The sequence below is a fragment of the Sus scrofa genome, chromosome 8 (assembly GCF_000003025.6).
Source record: "Sus scrofa isolate TJ Tabasco breed Duroc chromosome 8, Sscrofa11.1, whole genome shotgun sequence".
Taxonomy (NCBI): Eukaryota; Metazoa; Chordata; class Mammalia; order Artiodactyla; family Suidae; genus Sus; species Sus scrofa.
The window spans coordinates 39196292-39211900 of record NC_010450.4 but is presented as its reverse complement, the minus strand read 5'-3'; the positions used below and the strand labels follow the sequence as shown (position 1 = coordinate 39211900).

Here is a 15609-nt window from a genome sequence, read left to right as displayed (position 1 = left end):
TATGCCTCGGATGCAGCTCTAAAAAGACAAAAGACGAAAAAAGAAAAAAAAAAAAAGATTTCCATTTTGAGCCTTTTATAGGATCAGAGTTCCTTCTTATTTGTAAGAGTTGATGAAACCTAGTTCCCAATGGTCAGCAGCATCTGTAATTCTGAAAAACAAATAGATCTTAGGAAGCATTTCTTTTTCTTTCTTTCTTTCCTTCTGGTCATGCCAAAGCATGTGGAATTTCCTGGGCCAGGGATTGAACCCACGCCACAGCAGTGACCTGAGCCCCTACAGTGACAATACTGGATCCTTAACCTGCTGCTGGAAGCATTTCCTGGAACGGGTCTTCTAAAACAGTACCTCTTCAAGAGCTCCATAAAAAAGGGCTTCTGTGACAAAATAATTTTTGAGAGTCCACACATGACATTCTTCTCAAAGGTCCCCCACAAACAGTGGAAGCCTAAAGGCTCTGAAGAATTCTGCAGAGAAAATTCGTTCAAATCAATTTTAACTCATTATTTGGCAAACTTAGTTGGCTATGGGACCCTTTTTTTCAATCCACATCATATCAACATTCTGTAGAATCAGTGAGAAGTGGAGCTCAACATCAGAAAACCTGGGTTTGAACTCTTGTGCCAACAATTATTTGCTTCCTGACCTGGGTTAGGTTACTTAATAATGATGTAGCCTTAGCTTCTCCATCTGTAAAATGGATTTCGTGATGTAAAGAGCTTAGCGCAATATCTGGCACAAAGTAAATGTTAGGTTAAGCACTAGTTCTTTGTATGTTTCCTATTCTGGGAAACACAGGGTCAGCTTAAGCATTCTGCCAAATGATCAACATGAAGCATACGTATTAAATTATGCTATTGCGCTCCTTAACATCCAGAAGAAATTTTTCCCATCAAAGAAAACCTGACTGTTTTTCTTTTCTTTTCTCCTTCCACCCCCGAACCCTTTTTATTTTCAATGAGGCAAATACAAATCAAACCAAGAAAGGTCAGAGTCAATCACATCTCATCCAGGCAGGGGCTCTGCAGTGGAGAGTCATTGTAAATAACAGGATAGTATGGATACAAAATGAATATTGGATCAAAAATAACCAAAAATAAGCACGATCTTAGTCTGTTTGGAATGCCATAACAAAAATAGCACGGAGTAGGAGTTTAGACAACAAACATTTATTTCTCACAGTTCTGGAGTCTGGGTGTTCCAAGTTCAAGGTGTCAGCATCGTCAATGTCTGATGAGAATCTGCTTCTAGGTTTGTAGATGGCCATCTTCATGCTGTGTCCACACCTGGCAGAGGGCTGAGGGAGGGTCCCTTTCATAGGGGCAATAATCACATTCCTAAGAGCTCCACCCTCCTGACCTCCCAAAAGCTTATCTCCAAACACCATCACTTTGGGGTTTAGGTTTCAGCATATAATTTTGGAGGGACAACAAATATCCTATCTATAGGAACAATTTATAGGGTGAAGCTGCCTTTAAGAAAGACAGAATTCTTGGAATTCCCATCATGGCTCAATGGAAAGGAATCTGACTTGCATTCATGAGGACTCAGGTTCGAGCCCTAGCCTTGCTAAGTAGTTTATGGATCCAGCATTGCCGTGAACTATGCAGCTCAGATCTGGTTGCCAGCAGCTACAGCTCTGATTCAACCCCTAGCCTGGAAACCTCCATATGCTGCAGGTGTGGCCCTAAAAGGAAAAAAAAAAGAATTCTTACTGGCTAGTAAAGCTATGGGCTGGTGCCAAACACAACAGTGAAATAGGTGAAATCTACTTTTCATGACCTTGACTGTCCCATTCAAAGGGAGAAAGCTTTCTACTACGTACCCTACCAACCCTAGTCCCATACTAAGGCCTAATGGCCCTTGTTCTCCCTCCTTCCCATATGACTTTCTGGAAAGACTCTAAAACCACCTTCATACTCTGAGATGACAGCTTCAAGGTATTTGCATCCTTCTAAGTCCTAAGTCTGAGTAAGGCTCTATATGTGAAATATCAACAATTTGCTAATAAAGTGTAGGAGGGGGGCCTTCCAGGGAGGGCTCCTAAAATTACTTCTGTAGAAAGTGGATTCTCCAGCCTTGATGATCTGTCTTCTCTTGCTTTGTTGTTGTTTGTTTGGTTTTTGTTTTTGTTTGGGGGTTTGGGTTGTTTTCTGTTTTTTGGTTTTTTGGGGTTTTGTGCGTGTGTGTCTTTTGAGGGCCACACCCGTGGCATATGGAGGTTCCCAGGCTAGGGGTTGAATCAGAGCTGTAGCTGCAGGCTACACCACAGCCACAGCCACAGCAACTCAGGATCCGAGCCAAGTCTGCAACCTACACTACAGTTCACAGTAATGACAGCTCCTCAACCCACCGAGCAAGGCCAGGGATCAAAGCCACATCCTCATGGATACTAGTAGGGTTTGTTACCTTGGAGCCACAATGGGAACTCCCGTGTCTTCTCTTGTTCTAATTAATGCCACTTCTCTAAGGTTGTGTACAAAGTCCCTCATGCCCAGCTTGCCATTTCTAGTACATGATTTAAGCTGCACTTGTATCTTAGATCTTTCTCATCACATGTTACATTAAGCTGGGAAACTTCCCTGAATGAGTTATCACTACATCCAGGCTTCCAGATGACAGTGCCATGGAAGACATTGGTTTGTCCCTCTATCGACATAATGGATTTAAGATTATCTCCCCTCAAAGAGGTTCCTTACTTATAAGCAGTCACAGCCCCATCTTTCAGAGAGATCACAAACCCATCCCACAGGAACACACTGCCAAGATCTACTGAGTGCATTCTATTCCACAACTCAAAGTCTTGCTCACTGTTGTGTCCCAGGGCCTAACACCATGTCTGGAGCATCATTTAACAAGCACTGACAAGTGATTCTCTTTTTTTTTTTTTTTTGTATTTTAGGGGGGCACCTGAGTCATTCCCAGACTAGGGGTCTAATCAGAGCTGCCAACTGCAGGCCTACACAATTCCCGGCAACACTGGATCCTTAACCCACTGAGCAAGGCCAGGAATTTAACCCTCACCCTCATGGGTACTAGTCAGGTTTGTTACTGCTGAGTCAAGATGGGAACTCCTGACAAATACTTCTTAAATGAATCAATGATCAATGGAAAAGTAACTCTTCCTTTTTTTTTCTTCTTTTAGGGGTGCACCCATGGCATATGGAAGTTCCCAGGCAAGGCATCAAATCAGAGCTGTAGCTGCTGGCCTTCGCCAGGGCCACAGCAACATTAGATCCGAGCTGAGTCTGTAACTATACCACAGTTCACAGCACCACCAGATCCTTAACCCACTGAGTAAGGCCAGGGATCAAACCCTCACCCTTGCGGATGCTAGTCAGTTTTGTTTCCGCTGAGTTCCACAAGTAACTGTTTCCATTCTCACTTCCACCTAAGTGGAGGTGAGCCAGAGCCAGGCCAATCCTGAAGTCTGGGAGTCTGTTATTCCAAAGACACAGCTCTGAAACCTGTTACCTGGTCTAAGAAGGCAGAAGTAAGTAGAAGGGGAATGCAATGCCCAATCCTTGGGATCCCAATATCAGAAATCAATTGCAAAAGAGTCCGATTTATCAAACGACACTCAAGATATTCTGACAGCTGTCCAATTACTACCTTTTCCAAAATATATTTCACATCACACTTCAAGATACTATTTCAGTGGTATCACTAAGATTATGCCTTAAACTGTATTGCAATCAAGCTATAACATGCCCATTTATCATATTTTTTTGTTCTTGCCCAATAGGAAATAGAGTTAGCTGCCTGGTTTTGATATACTAATTGTCAATGACACAGTGGAAAGTGTGATGTCCATGCTGGCACCCGGGGGCAGTTTTTTTACACGTGAAATTATCCCATCACCTTACATTTGAAATAAAAAAAAATAGTTCCTGATTCATTTCCAAGGCCCCTCTTCACTCACAGGATTAAGGCGGCCAAGCTTCACCACTTCAGTATTCAAATGGCATATACTAATGTCACTTACCCATATGGTTCCTGGGCTCACATTTCGATGACTTAATACAGTCTTTAAAATCTCCATAACACATTACCCTTAATTATAGATATTATTCAGTCACACTAATCAGAGGTCTTTCATTCAACCCAAGCTTTTTAGAATGCTATTGGTAGTCATTTTTCTCATGAAGGATTTGCAAGAGATCTAAAAGCGAATTATAATGGTCTGCAATTTGCCCACACAGCAGGTAGAGCATAGAGCTGGCATAATGAGAAGTGTTAGAATGGATCTCTGAACCCCCCTCTCCCCGCACTCGTTTTATTGTCAATGATGATCCTAGGATTATAGTTTCAGGAGAAAGTTGTTAAAAGACTGGTACTTTACCTGCTGATGACATAACTGGGTAACATTCTCTTGTGAAGGCCACCATGCTTCTCCTGTTGTCGTGCATGCTTGCTTTTTTTTTTTTTTTTTTTTTTTTTTTGTCTTTTTGCTATTTCTTTGGGCCACTCCCTCAGCATATGGAGGTTCCCAGGCTATGGGTCGAATCGGAGCTGCAGCCACTGGCCTACGCCAGAGCCACAGCAAAGCGGGATCCGAGCCGCGTCTGCAACCTACACCACAGCTCACGGCAACGCCGGATCCTTAACCCACTGAGCAAGGGCAGGGACCGAACCCGCAACCTCATGGTTCCTAGTCAGATTCGTTAACCACTGCGCCACGACGGGAACTCCCATGCTTTCTTATAAAGAGGTATTTGCCCCCAAATTAATTCTCCCATTGACATGTGGCACTCTCTTAAATTTGCCATACCAACTGTATCTTTTCTTTATTCCAGCACACATGTTCTCTTTGACAGGGAAAACACAAAGGAATGCAATTGGACATGACATTGAGCTCCTGAAGAGTCAGAACTTTGTCCACCTCTATATCCCTAATACATACTGTATCCAGCACATAGGATGTACTCATTGAACTCAAGAATGAATGAATGAATGCATGAACAAATAAACAAATGATCTGATGCTATTGGCCATGGAGGAACAACAACAACAAAAAAAACAGGATGGAATATTATTGTGAAATAAAAGGTCTTAGAAGAAGACCACATGGTAGATTGGATGAATGGGTTTCTTACCTGTGACATCAAAGATACCTGGATTTCTTGTGAAGAGCAACTGAAATAACATAAGCGAAAACTCCATAAAAGCAGTACAGAACTACCCAGAGAGAGTGTTTTGAACATGATGACAGTGAATTGCGAATAAAATAAGCTGAAGCTGAGGCGTTCCCATCATGGCTTTGCAGAAACCAATATGACTGGTATCCATGAGGACACAGGTTCAAACTCTGGCCTTGTTCAGTGGGTTAAGGATCTGGTGTTGCTGTGAGCTGTTTTGTAGGTTGCAAATGCAGCTCAGATCTGGGTTGCTGTGGCTGTGGTGTAGACCGGCAGCTACAGCTCTGATTTGACTCCTAACCTGAGAACTTCCATATGCAGTGAGTGCAGCCCTAAAAAGACAAATAATAATAATAGTAATAAGCTGAAACTGACAATTAAGCTACAGCATGGAGTGGCAGAATTATAGGTCAGCCCCAGAGCAGAGGTGTCATTTTTATTTACTGAAGGAATGTGGCTTTGGTTCAGGCCCCACAGAATGGAGATGGGTGAAGGGAGTCAGCAAGGAAAGTATTTCATTACAAAGAAGGTACAGGTACAGAAGCACTCTTTTTCTTGATTTTATTATTAGATATTAAACTGATAGTATAAAAACTAACATTTACCCAGGTTACAAAGAAAGAGTTTAGCATTTTTCAGAGTTAGCAAGGTTAAGGTGCACACCCAGATGAAAGGAGTATAAGTCAGCTTCTTTTTGTTTTGTGGACCCTCCCCCAAAATTACTCTAAAATCAAAAGGAGGAGTTCCCTGGTGGCTCCATGGGGTTAAGGATTAGGCCTTGTCCCTGCTGTGTGGCTCGGGTCGCTGCAGTGGCACAGGTCTGATCCCTGGCCTAGGAACTTCTTTATGCTGCAGGCATAGCCAATAAAATAAATCAAATCAAATCAAAAGGAATTTCTAGAAATAAAAAACATGGTAACAGGAAAAAAGTACGGCTTTGGTGGTCTGATAAGTAACCTGGATATGGCTGAGGAAAGAATTGGTGAATGTGAAGATTTGTCAATGGAAATGTCCCAAACTGAAATGCAAAGAAAAAACAATGATCTTTAGAGCATCTTGTGGTGTCACAAATTAAATCTGTGGCTCAAAAGTGACAATGTTGCACATATATAAAAGGAATGAAAAGCCAACCTGAACAAGCTCCCAGTGTCCAAAGATGGAATAATTTGAGCAACAAAATTAAGCTGTATTGATTTATAACCCCCCAAAACCAAAGAAAGCAAAGACAAAACGTATTCTAGACTAACTGCCATGCCCTGTGTAGTTAGAATTTGAATTGCAGACTTGAGAAATGGCAAGAGGATGGAAAGGGTACAGAGCAAATAAACCAAGTACAGGGGACCTCTTTCACAATCAGGGCACATTCCCTCATTTGACTCCTAAACACAGAGGGAGCACAATTAAACTCCCACTTGGGAATGAGTTGGTGACCATCAGACCCAAGGGAAGGTCTCTCCCCCATCTCTGTGTCCCAGCATGAAACAAGATGCTTTTTTTAAAAAAGTTTGTAGTTTATCTTATTTATTTGTTTATTTTCACCTAAACAGCCCCCATTGCTGGTTCAGGCACTGAGCTTACACAAATAGAGCTGTAGCCAATTCAGAGCTCATCTCTAAAAGGCACAGGGCAAAAGCTGTCATTTGTGAAGCTTGTGTTTAAAGCCAACATTAAAGTGAAAAGAAAAAAAACGGGCAGAAAGAACAATACTGATTTTAAGAAGCGGCATTCCACTATGACCTTGAACTTGAACTTTTTCAACAGTACTTCACAGTGAAGAAGTCAAGGGACAGGCACTCAATTTAAAATCCATTCGTGGCCCCTAGCTTTTGGCCTTGAGTTTGAGTATTTTGAGTCAAACGGCGTTCCTAGGAGGATGGAGTTTATAAACATCTAGGTGGGAAAAGTAAAGGGTGTGTCCTGGTAGCTTTTGTATTTAACACGGACATTAAAATGGCCTGAAACAGTCCCACGAGATACACATACGGTAATTAATGTTTATCTCAAAGCTGGCTCCTACCCAGACCACTGCTCTGCATTTACGAAGCAAGACAATTCTCTCAAATAAGGAGCTTCCAAACTAACAGTGCTCAGGAGTTCCTGTCGTGGGTCAGGGGAAACGAATCTGACTAGCATCCATGAGGATGCAGGTTCGATCCCTGGTCTCGCTCAGTGGGTTAAGGATCCAACATTGCCGTGAGCTGTGGGGTAGGTCGCAGATGCGGCCAGGATCTCACGTGGCTGTGGCTGTGGTGTAGACCAGAGGCTACAGCTCTGGTTTGACCCCTAGCCTGGGAACCTCCACGTGCTTCAGGTATGGTCCTAAAAAGACAAAACTAAAAAACAAAAAACAGTGCTCAACTAAACCAACTGGGCACTTCAAAGGAGGAAAAGAGAAGCAAGCCAAGCAACCGCATTCTCCTAATTGTTCATCATCTGCATTTAGCCGGATGTCATTGCTACTACTGTGAGTTCCCCGCCTGAAGCTAGGGCTGGCTTCCAAACCCCCAAAGAAAATTAAAACACCCAATATTCTTTTCAAGTGCCAGCTAACACCAGCCATGACAACATTTATGATCAGTTTGTAAACTGAAAGGACTCTTGTCTTTTTGACTCAGCACGATCAATTTTCCGCTTTAGTTCATGTCGTTGCTCTCCAAGAGCCTCGGACTTCAGGATGAGAACCCTGAACCTGTGTCATGGACTGGGCTTCGAATGAATATGCTCCTAAACGCCTAGGCAATGGTTTTTATCAAAGTAATGGAATCTGTATCTCTAAAATAAAATAAAATGCAATATATCTGAAGTTACAAATGCACTAAGCCAAAACATTTAACTCTCTGTGTGAAGTGATACACAGAATGGCCTTTTCACATTATCTTAAGTGAGATCTGAGGCGGGCACAGCAGGCAGATGGAGGCCCTGGGGACAGTGGCTGTTGCAGGTGTCCTGTGGCAGAGGAACATGGCTGGTGGTTTTAAAACCCTGGGGAGAAAAAGAAATAGTTCATCATGACAGTCATTTTCTTAGATTTTTCTTTGGGAAAGACCTAAATGAAATTTGGGTGGTTAGTCTAAGTTTACATCCATAAAATCTCTCAGATGGAGCTCTCCCCATGTCAGCCAGAGCACCAGCCTCCAGACAACCCAGAAATTAAAGGTGTGAGGTGGAGGTGAAAGGTGTCCCCCAGGAAGCAAAACATTCATTTTGCTGCATGATGCTGAGCACTTAAAAGAGCATTAAAAAGCAGCCAACTTGGAGCTCACGTCGGGGCTGAGCGGTTAATGAACCCAACTAGTATCCATGAGAACATGGGTTCAATCCCTGGCCTTGCTCAGTGGGTTAAGGATCTGGCATTGCCATGAGCTGTGATGTAGGTTGCAGACTTGGCTTGGATCCCGAGTTGCTGTGGCTGTGGTGTAGGCTGGCAGCTGTAGCTCAGATTCGATCCCAAGCCTGGGTATCTCCACATGCTGCGGGTGTGGCCCTAAAAAGATTAAAAATAAAATAAAATAATAGAAAGCAGACAACTTGTTCCATCCAAACCACCCCACTTACTTGGCAGTCCACATCTTATTGGAGAAGGACTCCGGCTTCGAGATATCTGGAAAATATAAAAGTGTAATGTGAGTTACACAGTAGGTGGCGCTCAAAGAATGAATCCTTTGGATGTTTTTTCCTAAAACCAGCTAAACAGACGCTCTGGAGCAATTCAGAACTATGTTTTTCCCTGACCTTGAGTGCTGTGATTCCCTTTATTCTTCCTGAAGTAAACGGACACTCAGCTTAAATTATATTTTCTTTCTTTCTTTCTTCCTTCCTTCCTTCCTTCCTTCCTTCCTTTCTCTTTCTTTCTTTCTTGCTTTCTTGCCTTCTTGCTTGCTCGCTTGCTTGCTTGCTTGCTTGCTTTCTTTCTTTCTTTCTTTCTTTCCTTCTTTCTTTTTGTCTTTTTGTCTTGTCTAGGGCCGCTCCCGTGGCATATGTAGGTTCCCAGGCTAGGGGTCTAATCGGAGCTGTAGCCACCGGGCTACGCCAGAGTCACCGCAACATGGGATCCCGAGTCTGCGACCTACACCACAGCTCACGGCAACACTGGATCCTTACCCCACTGAGCAAGGCCAGGGATCGAACCTGCAACCTCATGGTTTCTAGTCGGATTCGTTAACCACTGAGCCACAACAGGAACTCCTTAAATTATATTATTAATTAAAAGCTGGGCTCAGAGGTCTAGGCTTTTGTTGTTTGTTGTTGTTGTTAATAGTTGCTAAACACTTTGAGATTGGATGCTCACTGGCCATACTGAATTCTACTCTTTCCAGAAAATATTTATTATTATTATTATCATCGTCATCAATAATTCAAGCTAAAATGACCAAATACTCTCTGGTACATCCTTTACATGAATTATCTCATCTGTCCAAAATGCTGCCTTATTAAAGAAAGTCACTGGGCAGCCAGAAAAGAACCCTTTTTCAAATCTCACCTTTGGTTTCTTTGAGCAAAATCTACCCCCTCCCTTACCTTTATATCTGTTACCACTCAGAAATAACTGACCACACATGTTCCTCTTGCTCTGAGTTTTCGAGAACTTTATTTTTATTATTATTATTATTGTCTTTCTGCCTTTTCTATGCTCCTGTGGCATATGGAGATTCCCAGGCTAGGGGTCTAATTGGATCTGTAGCCTGGGGCCTACGCCACAGCCACAGCAATGCCAGATCCGAGCTGCATCTGCAACCTACACCACAGCTCAAGGCAATGCCAGATCCTTAACCCACCGAGCAAGGCCAGGGATCGAACCCGCCACATCATGGTTTCTAGTGGGATTCATTAAACACTGAGCCACGAGGGGAACTCCTCAAGCACTTAAGATAAATAGACACCAACAAAGATGGAAGCTATTTTCTGGATGCAAGACCTCAAGTCAAAACCCAGACTAACCAAAAATATTTGTACCAGTCTTCTTGTAAGGAGATGATGACAGGAAGGGACAGAATTTTGGCAGCAGTATCACCTTTGAGAACAGATTTTATTTCTCTCAAATGTTTAAAGTGTGTTCTCCCTGGGCACAAAATGGGAAAAAAAGAGGAGGAGGTTCAAACATATACAGGAACTTAGAGGGACACTGCCCATGGGTAAGCCTTCTGGAGAGAGTCCGGAGTTAAAATCCGCTGAGGCTGTAATTGCAGTTAGTGTCTGATCTTGCTCTTTCTTCTGATATAAGACTTCCTCTTAGCATGAGGAGAATTGTGATTCTTCCAGGATAAAACTCTTAAAATGTTCTTTTTCTTTATCAGCCCCCTAAAGGTACCATTCTTTTGCTTTGACCTACTGTGAATACTTAACCCAAAAAGATGGATCATTAAGTTATGTTAAAAATTTCCAAGAGCAGGTTGTGGCTCAACAGGTTATGAACCGACTAGTATCCATGAGGATGCAGGTTTGATCCCTGGCCTCGCTCAGTGGGTTAAGGATCCGGCATTGTTGTGGCTGTAGCGTAGGCCAGCAGCTGTAGCTTCGATTCGACCCCTAGCCTGGGAACTTCCATATGTCATGGGTGCGGCCCTAAAAAGACACACACAAAAAAATCTCCAAGAGCAAATGGACTGTGTCAGACACATGCCTTTCCATTCTCAGGCCATTTCTTTCATCTGGATCATCCTCCCCAGACTCCCAGCCTGTGACAGTTCTGCCAGATCAAACACCAACTCGCTCATGAGCCAAATCCAGAAGGCGTTTCTGCCTCCTCTGACAGCTTTAGCCCTCTCCACCTTGTTTGGACTGTATCACATACCACCGTCAGTTACTGTGTTTAAATCATACTGGTCTTCCTGCATGGAAACCCATTTAGGGAAGCGACCATGTTTTAGCTATTTCTGTGTCACTCCCCCCACGAAATATAAGATCCATCCGTATAATATCCTTTGATAATGAGGGCATTATCAAACACAATGGAGTGGATAGAGAAACAAGAGATGCTCACAAACTCAGTAGGAAAGGGGAGTCTTGTTAACTTCAGGTAAGAGGAGGTGTGTTTGTTTTTGTTTCGAGGGGGCTTTAGAAGTTTAGGGCATTGCTTGAGATAATTTCAAAGAAGTAGAGAGTATCTTGCTAAACACGATTCCCCTTCTCCATCACACTCCCTAAAACAAGGCTGGATGAATATTTAAAGAATCTTTATTTAAAGGAATAGCAAATTGTTAGACTAACTGGTAACTACAAGTCTTGGTCCAGACCTGTATTCAAAAGGTGTTGACTAAATATTATGTGTTGAATGAACAAAGAGTGGTGAATCATTATAGTATTAGTTTTGGAGGTCCCGTTGTGGCCCAGTGGGTTACAAACCTATGAGGATGCGAGTTCAATCCCTGACCTGACTCACTGGCTTAAGGATCTGGCATTGCTATGAGCTGCAGTGTAGGTCACAGATGTCGCTCGGATCCTGCATTGCTGTGGCTGTGGCGTAGGCTGGCAGCTGTAGCTCCGATTCAACCCCTAGCCTGGGAACTTCCATATGCTGTGGGTGTGGCCTTTAAAAGCATAATAATAATAACAATAATAACAATGTTAGTATTGAGGGATGCTGTCTCCATAGTATTCAGGAATGTTTTTGCTGCTATTTTTTATTGGATAGATGTACTGTCAATCCTAAGAACAAACACTCAGTGTCAAATCTTATTCTTCCTACTTTGAAGATTAGAGGAAAATTAATACCCGCAACGCCCTTTATACAGTATTGAAATCCAGACAGCTTGAGCCATTTCTTAAACTCATACAAGAAATTCCAGAGGAACAAGGGACTGACACGTCCAGAGGTCAGCAGACTAAGGTGTCCCGTTTTCAGGAGACTGACAGATATCTGAACAGCCCATTTTCATTTAAAGATAAAAACAAAAGAATGAATAACGAAAGTCTATTATTCTCTCAACTAATTCATAAAAAAAAACTACCTCTATTTCCTTCTTTCTAAAATGATAATTTCTTAAGCCCAAAGTAGTAGGAAAAAAAAAATCGATCAATCTGGGGTTACCGCAGGAGGTTCTCTTGCCAGCGAAAGACTTAGAATCCCTTCTTTTATAGGTGACTGTCGATGAAAAAAAAATGTCAACCACAGGATGACTTTGATTAAACAGACACATACCGTGCTTAAACCAACACGGCTACGGGGGCAGATGGGACTTAAACTCCTGCTTCGACATCGAGTTACAGAGCGCACTGAATTCCACTTGAAAAAAGAGAAAGAGAAAAACAGTCAATTGTTTGTGAAAGCTCAGGTGGCCTAAAACGATACTCATATCCCATCGAATGAGCAAGAGGTCTTCTGATGTGATTACTCTCGCCCATTCCTGGTCATCAGCACGAGGTTCACTCATTTCCTATAGCTGCCCAACATCTACCCATAACTTTAGGGATTTCTCAAATTAAATCCCCTTACAAGGAACTTTGGGATATTTGAATTCTTGGTGCCAGTGGAACTTGGTTTTGATGGGCAAGAAATTACATTTTTGATGTTTTTGACGTTAGGAATTACATTCAAGTTTGCAGTGTAATGTTGGAGAATATAAGCTCCATGTGGGCAGGAATCTATGTCTGTTTTGTTCAATGCTGAATCCCCAGCACCTGAACACTGTGCTTGGGTCATAAATAACTAGTGCATAAAAACATGTCATTGAATGAAATGAATGAATGGATGAGGGAGGGAGGAATCGCCATCCACACTCTAGCTAAATCAAGGAACCAAAAGAAAACGCTATTTTCTATAATGAGATTTCACTAGTCAAAGTCTTCTTATCAATTTGTTCAACCCTTTTCTTTTCCAACTTCTTTGTTTCTTTTTCTTTTTCTCTTTTTGTCTTTTTTAGGGCTACACCCATGGCATATACAGGTTCCCAGGCTAGGGGTAGACTCAGCTGTAGCTGCTGGTCTACGCCAGAGCCACAGCAACACAGGATCCGAGCCATGCCTGTGACCTACACCCCAGCTCACCTCAACGCTGGACCCTTAACCCACTGAACAAGGCCAGGGATCGAACCCGCATTGCCGTGAGCTGCAATGCAGGTCGCAGACGAGGCTCGGATCTGGCGTTGCTGTGGCTGTGGTGTCGGCTGGTAGCTACAACTCCGATTAGACCCCTAGCCTGGGAACCTCCACATGCCACAGGTGCAGCCCTAAAAAGACAAAAAAAAAATTAAAAATAAAATAAAATATACTACTCTGCTTCTCCGCTCTATGTGTGAAAATCTGCCATGAAGCACTTTCCCTAGTCTCCAGTTCAAAGAGAACAGGAACTGACACCACCCAGATGGTAGCTTTACTCTGGACCCAGGAGCTTCTCCGCAGAATTCACTTAACTCTTTCTAGGAAGGGCAGGGTAAAACTCTGGAATGGGAATAATATGGAATAAACACCCAAGCACCCATAGCGAGCAGTTCCAATACCTAATCCCCGCCCACCTCTACATACACACACACACACTTGCATACCTTAGACTCCATTCTGAAGGCCGTCCAATTATTTAATGTGTTCAAAACATTCTCTAGCCAATGTATACAGAAACTAAATGGCTCCCAAAACTAAATGGCTCCTATCTCCCCACCTCCTCTGCCCTTCTTTTTTGTTTGTTTTTGTTTTTGTTTGGTATTTTGTTTTTTTAGGGATGCACCTTCGGCATATAGAGGTTCCCAGGCTAGGGGTCTAATCGGAGCTGTTGCTGCTGGCCCACGTCACAGCCACAGCAACGTCAGATGTCTACGACCTACACCACAGCTCACAGCAACACCGGATCCTTAATCCACTGAGCAAGGCCAGGGATTGAACCCACACACAACCTCATGGTTCCTAGTCAGATTCGTTCCCACTGCACCACCACGGGAACTCCTCTTTGCCCTTTTTTCTCTATCCTTCCCCTCCCTATACATCATACCAAGGAGAGAAAGATGAGGCACATTTATCATAAAATGGAGAATTGTCCATAAAAATTTGGCCAATTCTTTCCTGAAAGTTAACTGATCACTTTTAAATGCTTAGAATTCTAGAAGACCTCCACTCAGTGAGCTCAAAGGGCTTTGTCCTTACAGTAGGATAATATTTCTAAGGTGGAGCAGGCAAGTATGCCTAGTTCTGTCTTAAAAAAGGAACAAAGAAATTATTGCCAAGAAATTAAGAAAATTCATGGACAAGTCAAAGAAGAGAATCTGTTCTTTCCCAGGCAGTCCCCTTCCTCTCCTTTGTATGAGATCTTATCCAACAACCCTTTATGAATTTCTTTATAGAATCTCTGGGTTTATAAATGTTCTCGAACTTGTGAATCAAACACTTGGGATGAATTGTCACTATGCAAGGCCACCGTACAAAAGCCCCTCTCCTGGTGACAGCTTCTCCTTTCATAATGACACAGTCATTCTCCATGAGAGCAGGCCACACGTGATAAAACACCAAGGGAGCTGTGAAGTCGGAGTCATAGCTTCGACGGTACCTATTTTAAACACAAAAGAACAAGAGAGAAGTTAAGCCTTTGGGTAATCTAACTGGGAGGGACACCAGTATAAATTCTCATCTTTTATTCTGCTCAGATCTAGATAAATATGGACCCTGATTCTGTTATTAAAGAAATGGTTGTAGGCTCCTAGCATAGGAACCAGGGATAATGAGGATCCAACATGGACTCACTAAGAACAAATATGTCAGACTAATCTTGTTCCTTTTTTTCTCAGGATTATAAGAGTCGTAATTTAGAGAAATGCCAGAGATGGAGAACACCTGTAGCCTCACAGGCGATCTACAAGATTTCTCATGCTATTTTTGTAGACAAAATAAGAGAACTATAGGTACATGACTGATCCACTTAAGCAGGTGGACTACACATTGGTTCAACAGTTGTATCTAAAGTGGATAACAAATGGTTCAGTGAGAACCAAGAAGCAAGGGCTCACTCTCTATCCTGGGATAAGTCAACACATCCATCAATGGCTCCTGTGAAATACAGGAAAAAATGTCCAAAGGGGGAGTGGGTAGAAAAAAAAAAATACAGATGACAGTATCAAAACAGCTCAAGAGGCTGGGCTATAATCAGCTACAGCTACTAAGAAACAATTCAATGTGGATACACACAAGGTCCTGCAATTGAGTCTAAAGAGCATTTAACTGCACAGATAGAGGTGATAATTGGCTTAATCGCAACACAAGTAGGTAAGAAGAACAGGTTTTGGCTGAACTCAAAAGGAGTCAACAATGTTATATGGCTGGGGGAAAAAAGAAAAGAAATGTCACTACAAATTAGCTGAATTAATAAAGAGAATAAAAATGGAAAGAGTGTTAGTCTCTCTAGGCTGGTCAGTTCAAACTGGGGGATTACATTCTTTGTGGACACTCTTAAGAAGCAATACTCAGATAAACATGGAACACAGGGCAAGGAAACCAACCTATTTGTTAAGAGAAGTCTCTTAAAGTTCCCATGTGACACAGTAGTGAGGAT

General features: G+C 42.5%; 1 protein-coding gene across 4 annotated transcripts in view; it reads right to left on the bottom strand.

Moving 5' to 3' along the window:
* Nucleotides 5684-15609, bottom strand: part of SPATA18 (spermatogenesis associated 18) — a 43217-nt gene continuing 33291 nt past the window's right edge. For 2 of the 4 annotated variants that reach the window (XM_021100317.1, XM_021100316.1), the window contains 4 exons: nt 14487-14610; nt 12277-12360; nt 8694-8739; nt 5684-8120 (listed from right to left, as the gene is read on the bottom strand). In XM_021100317.1, the coding sequence (XP_020955976.1) occupies nt 8113-8120; nt 8694-8739; nt 12277-12360; nt 14487-14610 (262 nt within the window). In that variant the 3' untranslated portion in view covers nt 5684-8112. 4 annotated transcript variants of the gene reach the window in all.